At 43.2% G+C, this 18669-nt stretch overlaps 1 protein-coding gene across 1 annotated transcript in view; it reads right to left on the reverse strand.

The window, feature by feature from the left end:
* The window catches only part of LOC145414035 (G-protein coupled receptor GRL101-like), a 189767-nt gene that overhangs the window by 37292 nt on the left and 133806 nt on the right, over window positions 1-18669 (reverse strand). The window contains exons 13-15 of the mRNA XM_080283601.1: window positions 13947-14021; window positions 12893-13036; window positions 10788-10859 (exon numbers count right to left, since the gene is read on the reverse strand). Coding sequence (XP_080139727.1) covers window positions 10788-10859; window positions 12893-13036; window positions 13947-14021 — 291 coding nt within the window. The remainder of the gene's footprint in view (window positions 1-10787; window positions 10860-12892; window positions 13037-13946; window positions 14022-18669) is intronic.

Raw genomic sequence — 18669 nt, forward strand, 5'->3', positions numbered from 1 at the left:
GGCGAGTAACATTGCTAATATGAGATTATGAAAATAGTTGCTGAACAAATATCCGCTGCAGTTCCTCTAACATGGCGGTGTGGCGGCGATATTACGCTATATTATCCTCTGGCCTCTGAGGATTTGCCCAGTATTTCCCCCAAGCTCCCTAACACCTCCCCCTTAGCGATTTATTTTTGGATACGTCTGTTGGTTAATATAATGTTGTACGTTATTTATGCAGAGTATGGTGATACTGGAAGGATTTATGTTACACAGAAGGGGGCATTAAGGTTCCAATAAACAAAATAAATCGTTTAGGAAGAGGTGTTAGGGGAACTTCCTTAACCGAAGAGAATACTGGCCTTTATGGCGTTGTTCATATTGAGTTATTTTGCATACAACGCCTTCGTGTTCCACTCCTTGGTACAAATATCTGCTTAATACCGACACAGCACCCACCATCCACCCCCTCAATGCGAAAGACAACTCTATAACTACTATCGGGCGCCTGGTGGCCTAGTGGGTCAAGTCTATCGAGCCGGCCCACGGCGAAAAATACTATCCCCTAACACCATTTCCTAAGCGGTTTACTTTGCTTACTACACCTTGCCGTGCTCTTCTGTGATCATTAAATCATTCTATTATTAACATACTCTGCATAGAGATCGTGTGAACGGATATTAACCAGCCATATCCAAAAATAAGTCGCTCAGGAAAAGGTGCTGGGGAGTTTCCTTCCCCGACGAAAATAAGAGGCCTTGTCTTAAACATTTCCATTATAGAGACTAGCCTCGGGTTCCTACTCTTTTCACAAATCAAGGGCTGTATAGGGATGGATTAGGGGCAAATAAAATCGTAACTCTATCACAATATTTCGCGTGGATTCCCATTTTCAGTGTTACTTGCAACTTTAAAACGAAAACTAAACTATTCTTTGCAAAATGTGAAACTTAGAGGAAAGCCATGTTGAGAGAGAGAGCACTTCAGCCTTCTGTAAGTTAAAAAGTTATCATTCATTTCTCAAAAAATAATCGTACTGTTCAGCCTTCTGTAAGTTAAAAAGTATAATTCATTTATCAAAAAATAATCGTACTGTTCATTTTGGGGGGAATATGGGAAGTAAAAACCACAATTCCATTAAAACTTGAACGGCAGAAGAAAGAAACTAAGGAGAAGCACTACAGCCTTCTGCAAATTAAAAGGTTATCATCCACTTCTCAAGAATTCGTATGGTTTATTTTTGAGAGAATTTGAGATAAATAAAAGACATAGTATTATTAAAACTTGAGAGAGAGAGAGAGAGAGAGAGAGAGAGAGAGAGAGAGAGAGAGAGAGAGAGAGAGAGAGAGAGAGATCTTCCAACATGACAAAAAGTTATCATCTTGTACTAAGGAAAAAAATGGTACTGTTCATTTTTAAGACAGACTGAGAGAAATTATAACCAAAGTATTATTAAAACTTGTACACAATGATGGTATGTGGTTTCCTTTAGATTCGGTAAGTTTACTCTTCGTGGAATTGTATTTTATGACACTGAGGTGGTTTGGCCATGTGGAGAGGATGGGGAGTGAGAAACTGACGAGGAGACTGTATGTGAATGAGGTGGAGGGGGAGAGAAGGAGGGGGAGGTTTGCTTTTGAGACGCGTTATTACAGGAACTGAAAGTGAAAAATAACTCTGACACAATTTTGACACAATTTTGAGTTTAGGATTGTCGCTCAAATAAATCAATCCCCTGCCTGATTACATTTTCTTTCTTTCTTTCTTTTTTTTTTTTTTACAATTTATCATACCATATAAATTCTACTTCATTGTATTTCACCACCGCGGGCTGTTCTTCACCTGTATATGTTTACGACACAGATACGCCAAGATCATTCAAGATTAACCAAAGTACCTGGGGAGAAACTTGGAACATCTTCAGCAGTTTTGTTTAATACTAGATTCCATTACAAGTTTCTGTGCACACGATAGAACACTTCCGCTTGATATTAAAAACTGCTGTCAAAATTAATCAAGATATTTTGACAATTTCTAGTGACAACGAGCCATAGATCCTCTCATACATTATTCATTTATTGCGATGGCTTAATTCTGTTTCATCTCTCTGCTGCCAGACGATTTTGTTCAGGTTAAGAGAATTCCCTGATAAAACCGTTCATTAAGGACACACACACCCAAACCCCCTCTACCGCCATTCGCAGTGTACTTCGTTACGCTGAAGAAAATCGTCTGGAAGAGGCAGAAATTAAAATAATATGAAGACTTCGTGGTAAAGAAGTAAACAGCTGCATTTCTTTCCGGGTTAGATACTGTAGTCAGGGGCATAACTCCGCCTCACATTTCGCCTCCTCTCCCTCACAATTTCCTCTGCTGGGTAATATTTTAAGGCTGAGAGATGCTTGGGATGTTTCTCTGCCCATATGTTATCCTCCCTGTCAAGATGGGCCAGGTAAGAAAGAGATTTTTAATTTTTTTATGCAAGGAAGAAGGAACCAAAGGCCACAAGTCCGCAAAATTGTTCCCTCTAAGAAAAATAAAAATAAAATAACAAGAGAGCCAAATTCAAGACAATCAGATATGCTAAAATTGAGAACAGAAAAAGTGATTGATTTTTTTTTTTCCTTGATCGAACCCTTTAATAATCTTGAGTTCCACGTACATTTCCTAGACTCCATATTCCACATTTCCCAAACTCCACATTTCCTAGACTCAACATTTCCTGTCTTCCACATCCCTAGGCTCCACATTTTCTAGATTCCACATCTTCTAGCCTCCACATTTCCTAGACTCCTCATTTCCTAGATTCCACATTTCATAGCCTCCACATTTCATAGACTCCTCATTTCCTAGCCTCCACATTTCCTACACTCCACCATGTCCTATCAGTCATTCCAGGTACAGTTCCGAGCACTAATTTCGATCTTATTTAGTCGAAAAATTATGAAACCCTTGTAAGATTCTGAGATGATCCGAACACTGCATCACTGGGGCCCATAATCTCCCTAACACCGCTTCCTAAGCGACTTATTTTGCTTATCAAACCTTGCTATGCTCTGGCGGGCTATTTAATTGATTCTAATAACACCATACTCTGCCTAAATAACCTACAAAATTATATCAACCGACCGTATCCAGAAATAAATCGCTAAGGAAGAGGTGTTAGTGGGTTTCCTTAAGCGACGAGACGAAAGGCACTGCTCACTGTCGCATTGTTTATCGTATGGAAGTGCACCTGTATTTCATCTCGATCCCTATGACGTATATCTTAAGGTTATTTTTTCTGCCTCTTGCTAACTTTGAAGGAACAATTTATAGCAACGGGGTAAGAATCTGCCTCCCTCGACCTCTCCTTTACTACACGTCTCCCTGGAAGCTAAATAAAGTCGCCAAAGTGGCAGAAATAAAATCTAAAATGCGTCGCCAAAGTGAAGGTGATGGCGTTCCCAAGTGCACCCGCCTAATTACCTACGTGGGTCCTCAACTTCCTCAGGCTTCTTCAGGTAACTATCAAGTCCTCCAAGATTCGTTTCCGGTTCCCTGACGTCACTTCCGCTACACCTACACTCACGAAAGGGAAAATACACCGTCGTCAGCATCAATATCGTCATTTTTTTTCACCTCTTGGATCAGGCGTGACTGGGAAGATGCGAAATGTACCGTCTGCCTAGATGACCCCGTGTAGTTGACAGGCACGGACCGTCATGGCTAAGGACAGTACGGTTATACCACACAGGGCCGTGGTGGTGGCCAAGTGGTTAGAATGGTCGTCTGTTATCTGAAAGGACGCGAGTTCGAGCCACTCACTTATAAACAACCCACCTAATACCAATGCACCAGTCCTTCATGAGACAACCCTAGCATGCATTCAGTATGGACGGTGGGTATTTGTGCCGTGGTGGTGATATGTGATGGTATACGGCATGCAGAGGGATCGCTGGAATTGAGGGAACGGACCATTAAGCCTATGCCCAGACTCAGTGGGTAGGAGGCTCCCTTAGCACTTCTTCCCTACTAGCATAGTCTTTTTGCATCTAGTGCATTAACCCCTTCACTCTCGGGACAACTCTAGTATTCCATTCAGCTGACACCAGACGATTTTATTCAGCTGAGAGTGACCTATAGGAACCTGGGAGAGCCTGCACTGCCACCATTAACCCCCTCACGTCCGAGACAACTCTAGTGTGCCATTCACGACAGACGATTTCCTAGTGATTCACAGATGCACAGGAGCGACAGCATATTCTTACGTTGCTGAAATGAAATACCCTTTAAGTTAATAATAAAATGCAAGTCTTAAAAAACTGCAAAGGAAAAAGCCAGAGAGACTCCAAAGCCTGGTGGATTACGGGATTAACCTGCACTAATCCGTCACTCTCTATGACAAATCCACAGAGGAAGAAAGTGTATTACAACGTATATACCTTGTATGACCTGTTGTATGATTCCCCCCCCCCTCTCTGTCTGTCTCTCTGTCTGTCTGTCTGTCTCTCCGTCTGTCTGTCTGTCTCTCTCAAAAGACCCGATAGATCTGTTGTTCGTCTTCCTTTGTACTCTTCCCTTACCCCTGCCTCTCCCTTTTTCCTTCTCCCTTCTCCCTATGTTTTCTCCCTCTCCCTCCATGTTTCCTCCTCCCCTTCCCTGTTCTCTCTCCTCTCCCTCCCTTCTCTCTGCCTGTGCTTTGTATTTCCTCCTTTCAGTTCCCCTCCCTTGCTTTGATGTCATTTTTATTCTGTTTCCTCTTATGTTTTTGTTTCATGTATTCCAGACCGGTTCTCTCTCTCTCTCTCTCTCTCTCTCTCTCTCTCTCTCTCTCAGGTGTAACAGTCCAGAATTTCTCAGACGCAAGACGTGTCCTGTTTGGCTCAGTAAATGAAGCACCTCCACAGTGTTTACCTTCACCACCTGCACCTGGTCCACACCTGTCCACACCTGCTAATTATAATCTCTAGAAAGTATCGCTATCCAGGTAAGCGATGATTTAACACTGAGCGCTACTGTTGTTTGCTTTCTTCTCCTTTAAGTAAAATAAGTGTGGCGTAAAGTGTGTTCTTATAAGTGAAAAGTTCCTCTTGATGTCATTATCAGTCATACGGTACACGCAAATAAAAAGTTACGGGAAAATAACTTCAAAATGTCATCCAGTGTGTCATAACTTAAAGACAGAAAATGTAGGGACAGTTATCTATTTATTTATTTATTTACTCCATTTATTATTTATTTTCTATAGGCACTGTACAATACCGGACAGCTATTTCCTTCCACTTTTTTGGCGAAGACTTAAAAACTCCTACATATCATTCTGAAAAGTCTGTTGGCCTCCGAAAATCGCATGAGTGGATGTCGAAAGTGACTGTTCTCCGTCTCGTTGCTTATCGTTATTATCAGTGTCACTAATTTACGTCCGCAGCTGTACACGTGGCCAATATCCGAATCTGTCCCAGAACTTTTTTCGCAATGGTTCTTCTCAAAATCAATCCCACCAGTAATCCCGCAAGGGTGTGAAGTTCCTGGCAGGGTGTGAAATTCCTGCTGCGGTGTGAAGTTCCTGGCAGGGTGTGAAGTTCCAGGTGTGAAGTTCCCGCCTGGGTGTGAAGTTCCAGGTGTGAAGTTCCCGCCTGGGTGTGAAGTTCCAGGTGTGAGGTTCCTGCCAGGGTGTGAAGTTCCTGGCAGAGTGTGACGTTCCAGCCGGGGTGTGAAGTTCCTGCTGGGGTGTGAAGTTCCAGGTGTGAAGTTCCTGCCAGGGTGTGAAGTTCCTGGTAGGGTGTGAAATTCCTACCAGGGTGTGAAGTTCCTGGCAGGGTGTGAAGTTCCTGGCAGGGTGTGAAGTTCCTGGCAGGGTGTGAAGTTCGTGCCAGGGTGTGAAATTTCTCCCTCACTCACTCTAGGTCTGCCAAAGTCTCTCCCCAGGGTCTATAGTTCAGGGGTGAATGGCGGAAACAGACGAGAAAGTCGTTTATGTGGCTGGAATGCTAATATTATCCTATGCGTCTTACAAGGGTTTGACGCAGGAGGAGGAGGAGGAGGAGGAGGAGGAAAAAAGGAAGATGAGGGGAGGTCAGGAAAGAGGGAAGAGGAGAAACAGGAGGGGAAAGAGTGGAAAAGGAGGAGGCGAGGAAAGAGGGAAGAGGAAGAGGTGATGAAAGAGGGAAGAGGAAGAGGAGAAGAAGGAGGGAAGAGAAGAAGACGAGGACGAGGGAAGAGAAGAGGACGAGGAGGAGGGAACAGTAGAGGAAGACGAGGATAATGATGACAGAAGAAAGCGGGAACAAAAAAGGAAGAGAATGGAAAGACGAGAGGAAAGATATGTGAAGGATAAGGACAGTTAGGTTCTGGGAAGGAGAATAATGGAGAGAAGAAGAAGAGGAGGAGGAGGAGGAGGAGGAGTGGTGAAGAATGGAAGTGAGAAAAGAATGGAATATGAGAAGAAGGAGGAGGAGGAGGAGGAAGGAGAGGAGCGACGTGTGAGGGAAACAATAAAGGTCAAGGAAAAGAGAGAGAGAGAGAGAGAGAGAGAGAGAGAGAGAGAGAGAGAGAGAGAGAGAGAGAGAGAGAGAGAGAGAGAGAGAAAATGGGGAGAAATGGAGTTCCCCCGAGCTAAGCCCTGTATTGGACTATATAGCCCCGCTAGGGTTACAGGAGCGAGCTACCACTCCCGGCACGGCAGCCCGGGCGAGGCTCGAACTCGCAATCCCCCGATTACGAGTCCGGCGCGCTACCACTGTGCTACCGCGCCCCCCCAGAGAGAGAGAGAGAGAGAGAGAGAGAGAGAGAGAGAGAGAGAGAGAGAGAGAGAGAGAGACGTTTTTAATATTCTACCCCGCTGACCCTACACCATTTTCTTTAGGTTAAGGGAGACTAAAGAAACTGAATTAAATCGACTCGAGGCAGCAAAATAAATATAAACAAAACACAACACGTCATCTGATCTATGGGGTACGCATTCCCAGGCTTCCATGACCTCCTCTCAGCTGAATAAAATCGTCTGGCATCACTGGAACAGGATACAAGAGCTGTCCTGACCATGAGGGGGATAAGGACTGCGTACGGGGACTGAGATTTTTAGGCCCCGAGGATTTGTTGTGTAAATTCGTCTGGCGTCTGATGATAGAGTTGCGCCGATCATGAGGGGGAAAACCGTCTGGGAATGGCAAAATCTATGAAATGGCGTCCAAGTTTCCGAAAAGGGAATGAAGAAGAAATTAATTAAGATTTCAAGTGAGGAATGAGGGGAAAAAAAGAAAAAGAAAAGATGGGGAAATTCTCTCTCTCTCTCTCTCTCTCTCTCTCTCTCTCTCTCTCTCTCTCTCACACACACACACACACACACACACACACACACACACACACACACAAACATCACACACACACACTTACACACACACACACACACACACACACACACACACACACACACACACACACTGCTCGTATTCTTCACCCATTCAGCCCGAGTAAGTCACCTTCACCTTCTTACACCCGCGCGCGTGGTGGGAGGGAGGGGGTAGTGTGTCTGGGTTGGTTAGTATGTCTGTCTGTCTCTCATCCTGTCTGACTTTTAGCAGGATTAGGGAAAAAAATATTGAACGAACCAGTATCGCGAAGTGACTAGGAATATTAACCCCTTCACTACGGGTCCCTTTCTACGCTGAGGGAAAGCGTCTAGTAAGAGTTAGAACTTAATAAACGGGCGTCACTAAACTAGAAATTAACTCAGAAAGAAATAATGCAATAATTGTGAACGCATGTGAAGTCAGCAGCACTTTTATATGTGGGTATAAATCTTCCCACTGTCAGTATATTGTGAAAGTCAGCATGGAATCAAAGTCAGCATGTTATCAAAGTCAGCATGTTATGAAGTCAAAGTGAGCATGGAATCAAAGTCAGCATGTTATCAATTCAAAGTAAAATAAAAATCAATGACAGCATTAAGTCAATGTCAGCATGTTATCAAATCAAAGTCAGCATGTTATGAATTCAGCGTCAGCATGTTATAGAATCAAAGTCAGCATGTTATCAAAGTCAGCATGTTATAGTATAAAAGTCAGCATGTTATAGTATCAGAGTCAGCATGTTATCAAGTCAAAGTCAGCATGTTATCAAATCAAAGTCAGCATGAAATCAATATCAGCATGTTATAGTATCAAAGTCAGCGTGTTATAGTATTAAAGTCAGCATGTTATAGTATCAAAGTCAGCATGTTATCAAATCAAGGTCAGCATGTTATCAAATCAAAGTCAGCATGTTATAGTATCAAAGTCAGCATGTTATCAAATCAATATCAGCATGTTATAGTATCAAAGTCAGCGTGTTATAGTATCAAAGTCAGCATGTTATAGTATCAAAGTCAGCATGTTATAGTATCAAAGTCAGGGTGTTATAGTATCAAAGTCAGCATGTTATAGTATCAAAGTCAGCATGTTATAGTATCAAAGTCAGCATGTTATAGTATCAAAGTCAGCATGTTATAGTATCAAAGTCAGCATGTTATCAAATCAAGGTCAGCATGTTATCAAATCAAAGTCAGCATGTTATAGTATCAAAGTCAGCATGTTATAGTATCAAAGTCAGCATGTTATAGTATCAAAGTCAGCATGTTATAGTATCAGAGTCAGCATGTTATAGTATCAAAGTCAGCATGTTACCAAATCAAAGTCAGCATGTTATCAAATCAAAGTCAGCATGTTATAGTATCAAAGTCAGCATGTTATAGTATCAGAGTCAGCATGTTATAGTATCAAAGTCAGCATGTTATAGTATCAGAGTCAGCATGTTATAGTATCAGAGTCAGCATGTTATAGTATCAGAGTCAGCATGTTATAGTATCAGAGTCAGCATGTCAAAAAATCAGTCAGCACACAAACCCAAAGTCAAAATATTATAAAAATCGGTGATATTTATACATCCCAAACTCACCGCCAAACGAGGCTCTCACGGTACGAAAAAAAGAAAAAAAAAGTTCAATCAGGCTTACGTAAGTCAAGGTCTAAACCAATCACACGTTTCTTTGATCAGCCACACCCACTCCTATCTTAAAATTGATAGGCTATTTGACTCCCTTCTTTTGCTCTTATCAGTTATGTAGCTCCTGCAAAAACTCCAATATCAATACGGTATATAACTTCATTTTTTATCATATTTACAAGGGAGAGAGAGGGACGCCTTCACGTGGTGGCACTGACAGAACTAGGCGGCTCCACTGCCCGGTTATATAAACATCCCTAATATCACTCTCCCCTATATAGAAGTATTTCAGACTACAGGATAAGGGCAGTTTCAGCCTGTAATCCACCGAGGTCACGTTAGATAATACTGGGACACAAAATGATACTCTAAGGTTTACATGACACACTCCCAGGTGAAAAAATCGCTTGATGTTAGAGTTACGGAATTACTAGAGTTGTCCATATCATGAGAGGACTAAAGGTGACAATATTAACACTCTCAGGCTCCTATACAGCTCATACTCCCTAACACCTTTTCCTAAGCGATTTGTTTATTGCACCTTACTGTCCTCTTCTGGGTTACCTAAATCCCTCCACTATCGCCACACACTGCATAAATAACGTACAAAAGGATATTAACCAGCCATATCCAAAAATAAATCGCTAGGGAAGAGGTGTTAGGGAGCTTCCTTACCAGACTTCACTCCGTTCACTTAAACTTGGTCTAAAATTATCATCTTTCAATCTTAAATGCCGAGCTGGAAGAAGAGATCAGTCCTAGTATATGGTGCTAGTCACGAAGAAGTGCTATATGAATGATGTAATATTGCCTTATTCCTCCACTGAGTACAAGGGGGAGGAAACAGTCACACACACACACACACACACACACACACACACACACACACACACACACACTTTTTAACACCAACAAATGTAATCAATCAATGTGTGTCTCATTACCTGTTATTTATGAAGCCAGACTTGTTTCGTGACTCTCTCTCTCTCTCTCTCTCTCTCTCTCTCTCTCACAATGTAACCACTTATATTCCAAAACATTTTCATACAAGTTCAAAACAAGCGTGTGTGTGTGTGTGTGTGTGTGTGTGTGTGTGTGTGTGTGTGTGTGTGTGTGTGTGTGTGTGTGTGTGTGTGCTAGAAAAATACACTGACTCAATTATTGAGATATGAAGGGAATATTGGACGTGAAGCCAAAAAAACGTACACAATGAACGCAAGCTTAGATTCACACACACACACACACACACACACACACACACACACACACACACACACACACACACACACACACACACACACACACCTTCTTACATACCCTTACCAATTCACTGCCCACTCACACCCCTCCTCTCCAACAATCCCTATTTGCCTCACACTTCTCTCCCAACACACTTTTTTTTCCTTCCTTCCCTTCTTACAGGTAAAGGAAGTGTGAGTAAGCGAGAGGGAGTGAGAGAGTTCAGGAGGGGAACAAGAGGCAAGGTGTTCTTCAATGACTCACTCTCTCTCTCTCTCTCTCTCTCTCTCTAAGTCAACCTGAAGGGCAATGGTACCGACAGGGGTCGTGTAAGAAGAGTGAAGTTACTGAAGACTAGGGGCAATGAACAGAGGATAGGGATTGAGTTAGGGATAGGGGGAGAGGAACAGGGATGCTGAGTCCTGTTGGGATGGAGTGGTTAGGGTACTGATAGGGAGGATAGGAAGGACGGGGAGCTAAGGACAGTGGGGGAGAAGGGAGGGAAGGTTCAGGAGGGGTTATGGAAAGGGAGATTAGGGCCTTATACTTACAGGATAGGTAGGGAGGTTAAGGGGGATAGGGCCAGGGTGGTACATACTCACAGGGTGGAGAGGGAGGATAGTCCGTACAGAGCCCACCCGTCCAACACCGCCAGTCTGTTCCCTGTCAGGTGCCTGAGAGGGGGAGGGGGGGAGAAAGGTGTAATTAAAAAGCTTATCACAATACATTCCTCTGCCAATATTTATAAAGCCACAGAAATCTGTAGTCATGGCAGTTACGTTTTTATTACATTTATTAACTCAGTCAATACCTGTCTGTCTATCTATCTATCTATCTATGGGGTGGCTACCAACAAATCGCCTCCACGTCGCTCTTTCTGCCATTTGCTCGCCCTTCCTCCAATTCACTCCCCTTCCTTTCATTTATCTTTCCTCTCCATCCCTCCACTTCATCCTTGGTCTCCCCCTCTCCCTCTTCCCATCCACCTCACTCACATACACTCTTCTAGTCAGTCTCTCAACGCCATCTCCAGACTGCAAGATAGAGCTTTCACCATCCTCTTTCAACGCCAGAGATCTTTCTTAACCTTAACAAAATCGTCTGGAGGAGGCAAAACTAACGGGAAAAAGGACTCCATCAAAGTCGACAAGTTAATCAGAATACACGCAGACTCCTGTGCAAAAATTCGGTGGGGAGGCCAGAGCAAGAGCCTTTGATCACGAGAGGATAAGAAGAAAAATAATACCCAGGATACACACCCACCTCCTCGCTCTTGCCCTGGGAGGTACAGTCGTGTGCAAACATTCGCTGATAATCCCCTACCAACACTGTCCTGCCCTCCTTATTTCTCACTCCTCCCTAAACGTCAGAGAGTGTCCTCATTTCTCACTCCTCCCTAAACGTCAGAGAGTGTCCTTATTTCTCACACCTCCCTAAACGTCAGTGTCCTTATTTCTCACTCCTTCCTAAACGTCAGAGAGTGTCCTTATTTCTCACACTTCCTAAACTCCAGAGAGTGTCCTTATTTCTCACTCCTCCCTAAACGTCAGAGAGTGTCCTTATTTCTCACACCTCCCTAAACGTCAGTGTCCTTATTTCTCACTTCTCCCTAAACGTTAGAGTGTCCTTATTTCTCACTCCTCCCTAAACGTCAGTGTCCTTATTTCTCACTCCTCCCTATACGTCAGTGTCCTTATTTCTCACTCCTCCCTATACGTCAGTGTCCTTATTTCTCACTCCTCCCTAAACGTCAGTGTCCTTATTTCTCACACCTCCCTAAACGTCAGAGAGTGTCCTTATTTCTCACTCCTCCCTAAACGTCAGAGAGTGTCCTTATTTCTCACTCCTCCCTATACGTCTGTGTCCTTATTTCTCACTCCTCCCTATACGTCAGTGTCCTTATTTCTCACTCCTCCCTATACGTCAGTGTCCTTATTTCTCACTCCTCCCTATACGTCAGTGTCCTTGTTTCTCACTCCTTCCTGGACGTCTGAGAGTGTCCTTATTTCTCACTCCTTCCTGGACGTCTGAGAGTGTCCTTATTTCTCACACTTCCTAAACGTCAGAGAGTGTCCTTAAAACGTCAGAGAGTGTCCTTATTTCTCACTCCTTCCTGGACGTCTGAGAGTGTCCATCCTTCTCATAATCTTTCGTTGTATGCCTCCTATCGCCGTCACATAAACACATCTCATAAAACGCCTTCCATCACTACAGCCAGCAGGGAGGTGTCTAACTTTTGCTCTGGTGTGTACCAAGTCACTTGCAATACAATGGACAATGAAGCTGTTACCTTAAAAAAAAAAAATGCCCCAAAGAAAATCGTGAGCAAAAATAAAGGGCGCGATAAATACCAGACAACATTATCGAATCTCAAAACGAAGCACATTAACCTCTCGTTTCTGCCATGGCATTGAGGTATTTAATTCCCTCACCCCTTCGGTCCTTTCATCATTCACCAAGCAAGCACACTCAATTACCTTCCTTCCTAACAAGCGTCATTTTACTCTCATCTGTATTTTCAAAACACTCTGCTCACACACTTCCACCAAACCCTGCAAAAGTCCTGTTCACCACCAAGAAACAGCATCATACGTAAACATATTTGAGATACGCTACTACTACTACTACTACTACTGCTGCTGCTGCTGCTGCTATTACTACTACTACTACTACTACTACTACTATTGCTGCTACTACTACTACTTACAGCGTCCTGAGGTTAGCGAGGCCAAAGACTGATGAGTTATGGAGGTGGGTAAGGCTGTTGTGTCTCAGGTCCAGGATTCGGAGGCGAGCCAGACCTACGAACACACCAGCTGGCAGGTGGGTCAGGCTGTTGTTGCTGAGGTCACTGTGGGTGGATAGAGGTCATATTATTACCACACTACCACTACCACAATAATGCTTTCACACGATCACTACCACAGTACTATTCCACCATATCCACACTACTATCAACACACTACTTCTACCACAGCTGGGCCACTATTTTGTTGTTCATGTCACTTAATAGTCACTATCAAATCACCTCAGTACCACTACCACACCACTAGTACCACACTCACACAACAAGACTAGGCTCTTTATAGGGTCATGAGAGGGGAGGGGGAATGGGGCTGGAACTTTACTACCCATACCAGTACCATTAAAACAACTGAAACTTATACTAACAGATCAACACTTCTTCAATGACAGTCTTTATAAAAACTAATATTATCAATGAACACTGACTCAGGCTTCTTGATCGTACCCCCTAAAAGCAGAACTCCTATGCTACCCCGTTTTCTTTATACCTACGATATTACCTTCCTCTATCCTGCCATTTGAGTAAAACTTTAATTTCCATGTAAAGGTGACATTTCTAGGAGGCTGACGTCGGCAGTTTTGATTTTATGTACAATTTTACTTATATTTCAACAAACAGGTAAAATTACGAGGGAAAGTCGTGTACTGTGAATAATAATAATAGCATCATGCAAGGGAATGGACATGTGGAGAGAAGAGAGAATGAAAAGACTGACTAAGGGGGTGTACGTAGGTGAAGTGGAGGGAGGGAGAGGGATGGGGAGGCCGAGAATGAGGTGGAGAGATGGAGCTGAGAGGTATATGAGGGAGGGGGGAGTGAGCTGGGGGGAGGGCAGTCAAATAGTGGGTGACAGAGCGACTTGGAGGCGTTTTGTCTATGACCACCCATTGCGGGATTAGGGCGTCGGAATAAAAAGAAAAAAAAAAGAAAAAAGAAACCCGTTTAATATACTTACAGGTAGACGATGTGGCGGTATGGAAGGAAGGTGTCGGCGCTGAGGGAGTGGTTGAGCAGGTTGCCAGCCAGGTGACTGCAATAGACAATAACACTGAGAACAAATGACCCACCAGGACAAGATACAAGTATTGTGCGTGGACCGCTTACTGCCTGTGTTATGAGATGATAATTTGACACTCAGATATTACTCTCTTGTCCATAGCATTTCCACCACATTCAACTCTTAAACGTCAGTTAATCCATCAAATTCAACTGTTAAACCTTAATTAAGCCATCACTTTGTTACTCCTTACTTAGACATTGCAGTGCACAGATTTGAAGACCGTGAGAAATTACATGATCTCTTTAACTCCCAAACACCACCAGTGTGTGGGAAGCAACCTGTCTCCAGTAGTCCCGGGCCCGTTGAGAGAGTAGCTGCTGCTGGAGTGTCATGTGTGGTTTTAACAAATTCCTGTAATTAAGTTAACTGGGAACCAAACAGGATTAAGTCGCACTATACATCTCTTTCGACGGCGAATCTATTTACTTTGCGATGTTGTTCACCGTAATCCTGTAGTGTAAATAAAAGAATATATCAACTGCTCAAAAATAAATGTTAGACGATACTGTTACGGCTCTATTCAAAGGTAAATATTATGGCCACAGACCGGTCTGTACAGGGAATAAATGCATTGCACGTGTTGCTGCCGAGGTAAAATACTGCCTGATAAGACGGTAACGTGCAGCTTTTCCTGACAAGTGAGAAGAGAAATATGCAAGCACACTAGAATGATCTGTCACTCTAGGGTTAGGGTGTTGCTGGTCGTTGTTGTTGTTGTAGTTACTGTTGTTGTAGCCTCTGGTGCAACTGGATGTGAACCTAGCGAACTGTTGGCTGCATCTGCCCTTCCCTTGCAGCAACCGTCTTTCTTTCGGGGGAGGGAGTGGTGGCGTGTTTGTGTAACCAGGCAGCTCCTTCTCCCTCCCCCGCCAGTTATATCTGTGCTACCACCAGAAGGAGCCTCTCTTCAACACCAGCTCAACCGTGAACAATCTATCGGCCTTTAAATGACCAGGCAGAAAGGCAGCCGGTCCTTCCCTTCTGCAGGCTGACAAGGACGAACACCTGAGACACGCTGGGAAGGTAGGTACTCAAAACATTAACTCCTTCACACTGATGTCGAATTCTTCCTTTTATTCCACCTCATGTCACATTAGTTTACTGAGATTTAGTAGAACATCTTAGCAGTAAAGGGGTTTGTGAAGACTGTCTACCAAGTTCCGTTCCAATAATCTCCCCTAAGCGACTGTAAACAAAGATGCGTGAGAGTAGCAGGAGTAAAATTTACGCTACGTCATCGGAGTGGAAGGTCTAATAAAAATAAAGAAATAAAAACTGCGCATATACAGAATTAAAAAACATAATCTATCTGTTTTATGCACTACTGGGGTCAGAAATAGCCATCCATTTGTTGTCGAAATATTACAAAATCTGTACGTAGTTTTCTGAAACTTTGTCTGAGCCCCGTTGATAGCAATAGTGGGTTTTGAAAGTCATCGCTCACTGTCCCATAATTTATCGTTCTATGGATGGATATTTATGTCCGAGGCTTTATGATACATGAGATAGGGAGAGCCACTATCATTGTTGAAATTTTCTCTCTCTCCCTCACACACACACACACACACACACACACACACACACTACAGAACCCACTGTCACGCTCAAAACAGATTATTTCTTTCATTTTCTCTTGACGCCATTATGAGGGGTAACTGAAGGGAATTAGTTCGTAAGTGAAAGAATCCTGTTAGAAGTTTTAATATCGCGTACCTGGGCAAAGCAATTATCTCAGCTTTACTCAGCATCTTTATTGTACCTGTGTGCGATGGTGCGGCAGTGGAGGTCAATCAGCCGTGTGTGTGTGTGTGTGTGTGTGTGTGTGTGTGTGTGTGTGTGTGTGTGTGTGTGTGTGTGTGTGTGTGTGTGTGTGTGTGTGTGTGTGTGAGAGAGAGAGAGAGAGAGAGAGAGAGAGAGAGAGAGAGAGAGAGAGAGAGAGAGAGAGAGATCCGATTTTGAAAAAACTTGGAGGAGGGGGAGGGGGAGAAGGATAACAATAATAACAGTAATAATAATAATAACAGTAATAATAATATTACAGTAATAATATTAATAGCAGTAGTAGTAGTAGTGGTTATAATAATCTATCTATCTATCTATATACCTAGGCTGCTTCCCCCAAGGAAAGGGAGGTAGCCGAGACAGGACGACACACTCCCCATTTACTCATCCATTCAAACACATTCATTCGCATCTTAGCCCCAAAGGGGAGAAGGGACAGATCCTCACCGCACCACACCGCACAAGGGTCAACTGCGCAGTGCAATCAGTGACATCCGCAGCAGGGCCCGACAGCAGAGCTGGTTTACCCCTGCCACATCATAATAGACCCATCCCCTTACCCGCACCTAACCTGACTAGCTGATCAGACTAAATGCGGGAGAATATCCCCTCAGGGCTGCGTCATAATTTATTCATTCACAATTTCTCTCCATTTATTTCTGTCACGCACAGCCACTCTTCCTTGCTCAACAGACACCCCTCTCACAACCAGCGCTCTCTTCACACTGTCCATCCATCCTATTAGTGGTCTCCCTCTCAGCCTTACACCTCTCACATCAGATCTAGTTATCTTTTTCACCAATCGCTCATTATTCATTCTCTCCATATGCCCAAACCATCTCAACACCCTCTGCTCAACTCTATCAGCCATCTCCCGAACAACTCCAGTTCTCCTTCGCACTTCATCATTTTGCACTCGATCCATACGCGTCACTCCACACATACTCCTCAGACACCTCATCTCCATTACATTCAAACTTTTCCTCTCTGCTACACCCATATTCCATGTTTCAGCCCCATATAACGCAGTCGGTACCACAACACCCTCATACAGCCTTCTCTTTACATCCATTCTAAGCGAACGACATCTAAACACTTTTTTCATTCCTCCTAGTACCTTTCCTACTTCATTCATTCTAAACTTCACTTCTGCATCTATTCTTCCATCCACAGCAACATGTGACCCTAGATATTTAAAACACTCTACCTCCTCAAGCAACTCGCCATTCAAAACTATATTCATCCCCCTACCATCTACCAACCTCGTACACTTCATCACTTTACTCTTATTCTCATTTACTTTCAATTTCCTCCTTTCACACACCCTTCCAAACTCCTCTCTCAACTGTCTCAATCTCTCCTTGAATCAGCCACCAGTGCAGTATCATCTGCAAACAGCAGGTGCTTCAGATTCCACTCTCCACCATCAACATTCACCAGACTCAGACCTCCACCTAAAACTCTTGCATTCACCTCCCTTACAATACCATCCATATAAATATTAAACAACCAAGGCGACATCACACATCCCTGCCGCAGCCCCACTCTCACAGGAAACCAATCGCTCACAGCATTTCCCACTCTTACACACGCCCTACTATTTACATAAAAACTCTTCACCCCTTTTAGTAACCTACCATCAAGTCCATACAATCTTAAAACAGTCCACAAAGCCTCCCTACCAATTCTATCATACGCTTTCTCAAAATCCATGAATGCCCAAAACACATCCTTGCCTTTCACTAAATACTTTTCACACACTTGTCTCACAGCAAACACCTGATCCACGCATCCTCTCCCTCTCCTAAAGCCACACTGCTCATCACCAATCACTCCCTCTGCACCGTTTCTAACTCTCATAATTAACACTATCATACACCTTACCTACAACACTCAAGAGACTTATACCCCTAAAGCTAGTACATTCATACTTTTCACCCTTGCCTTTATACAACTGGACCACACAAGCACTTGCCCAGTCAATTGGCACCATACCTTTCACAAAGCACACATTCAACAATCTTACTAACCAGCCAACAATAGTCACTCCACCACCCTTCAGGCATTCCACAGCACACCCATCCATACCTGCAGCTTTCCCTGTTTTCATAATAATAATAATATTAAATGTAAGTTCCTCTTCCTCTGATCATGGGGGTCGACTCTCCCGGTCTTTATAAAGCTGTTAAGAGTCTGGACTTTACTGAGTGGCGTAAAATGTGAGGTGGGACAGGTATTTTTTTGACGGCAACACAACAAAAGTTCGTTAAATCACATCACATTTCCATTCGCTTCGTAAAACCACTTCTCATTTACATATTGCGCTGAAGAAGTTACAAGTAAGTTCGTATATTCACTTCGCCTTTGCTTCGTAAAATCACTTCTCCTTTACATATTGCGATGGAGAAGTTAATAGTAATGGAGGCTTGGGAAGAAAAGAAGCTCTAGAATCCTTACAAGAAGATATTATGAAACAAGACATCAGAGACACATATGTTGCTCAGTTATCAGGATCAAATCAGTCCTCTAATATGAATTTTAAAAGTAAAGGAAGCATTCAAATAAACCGAGAGTGTTATACGGGAAGGCTGAAAGTAATACATGAAACAAGAAACAGTTTAAAAGAAAGCTGGAAATAGTTATGACAAGACACAAAAGTTGCAATAATGACATCTGCCATTAGTATGAGATGGAAGCTGTGTGATGGAGAGGCAGATAAATGGCAGAGGATGCTAGTAATGACAATATGCTTGTGGAAGGGCAGGAGATATTAACACTGATAATATATAGCTAACATTCGTGATTTGTGGCTTGATATTGGAGGGGAGATGCGGCA

This window comes from Coenobita brevimanus, chromosome 98, assembly GCF_032717465.1.
Source record: "Coenobita brevimanus isolate Jiangsu-jjx chromosome 98, ASM3271746v2, whole genome shotgun sequence".
Classification (NCBI taxonomy): Eukaryota; Metazoa; Arthropoda; class Malacostraca; order Decapoda; family Coenobitidae; genus Coenobita; species Coenobita brevimanus.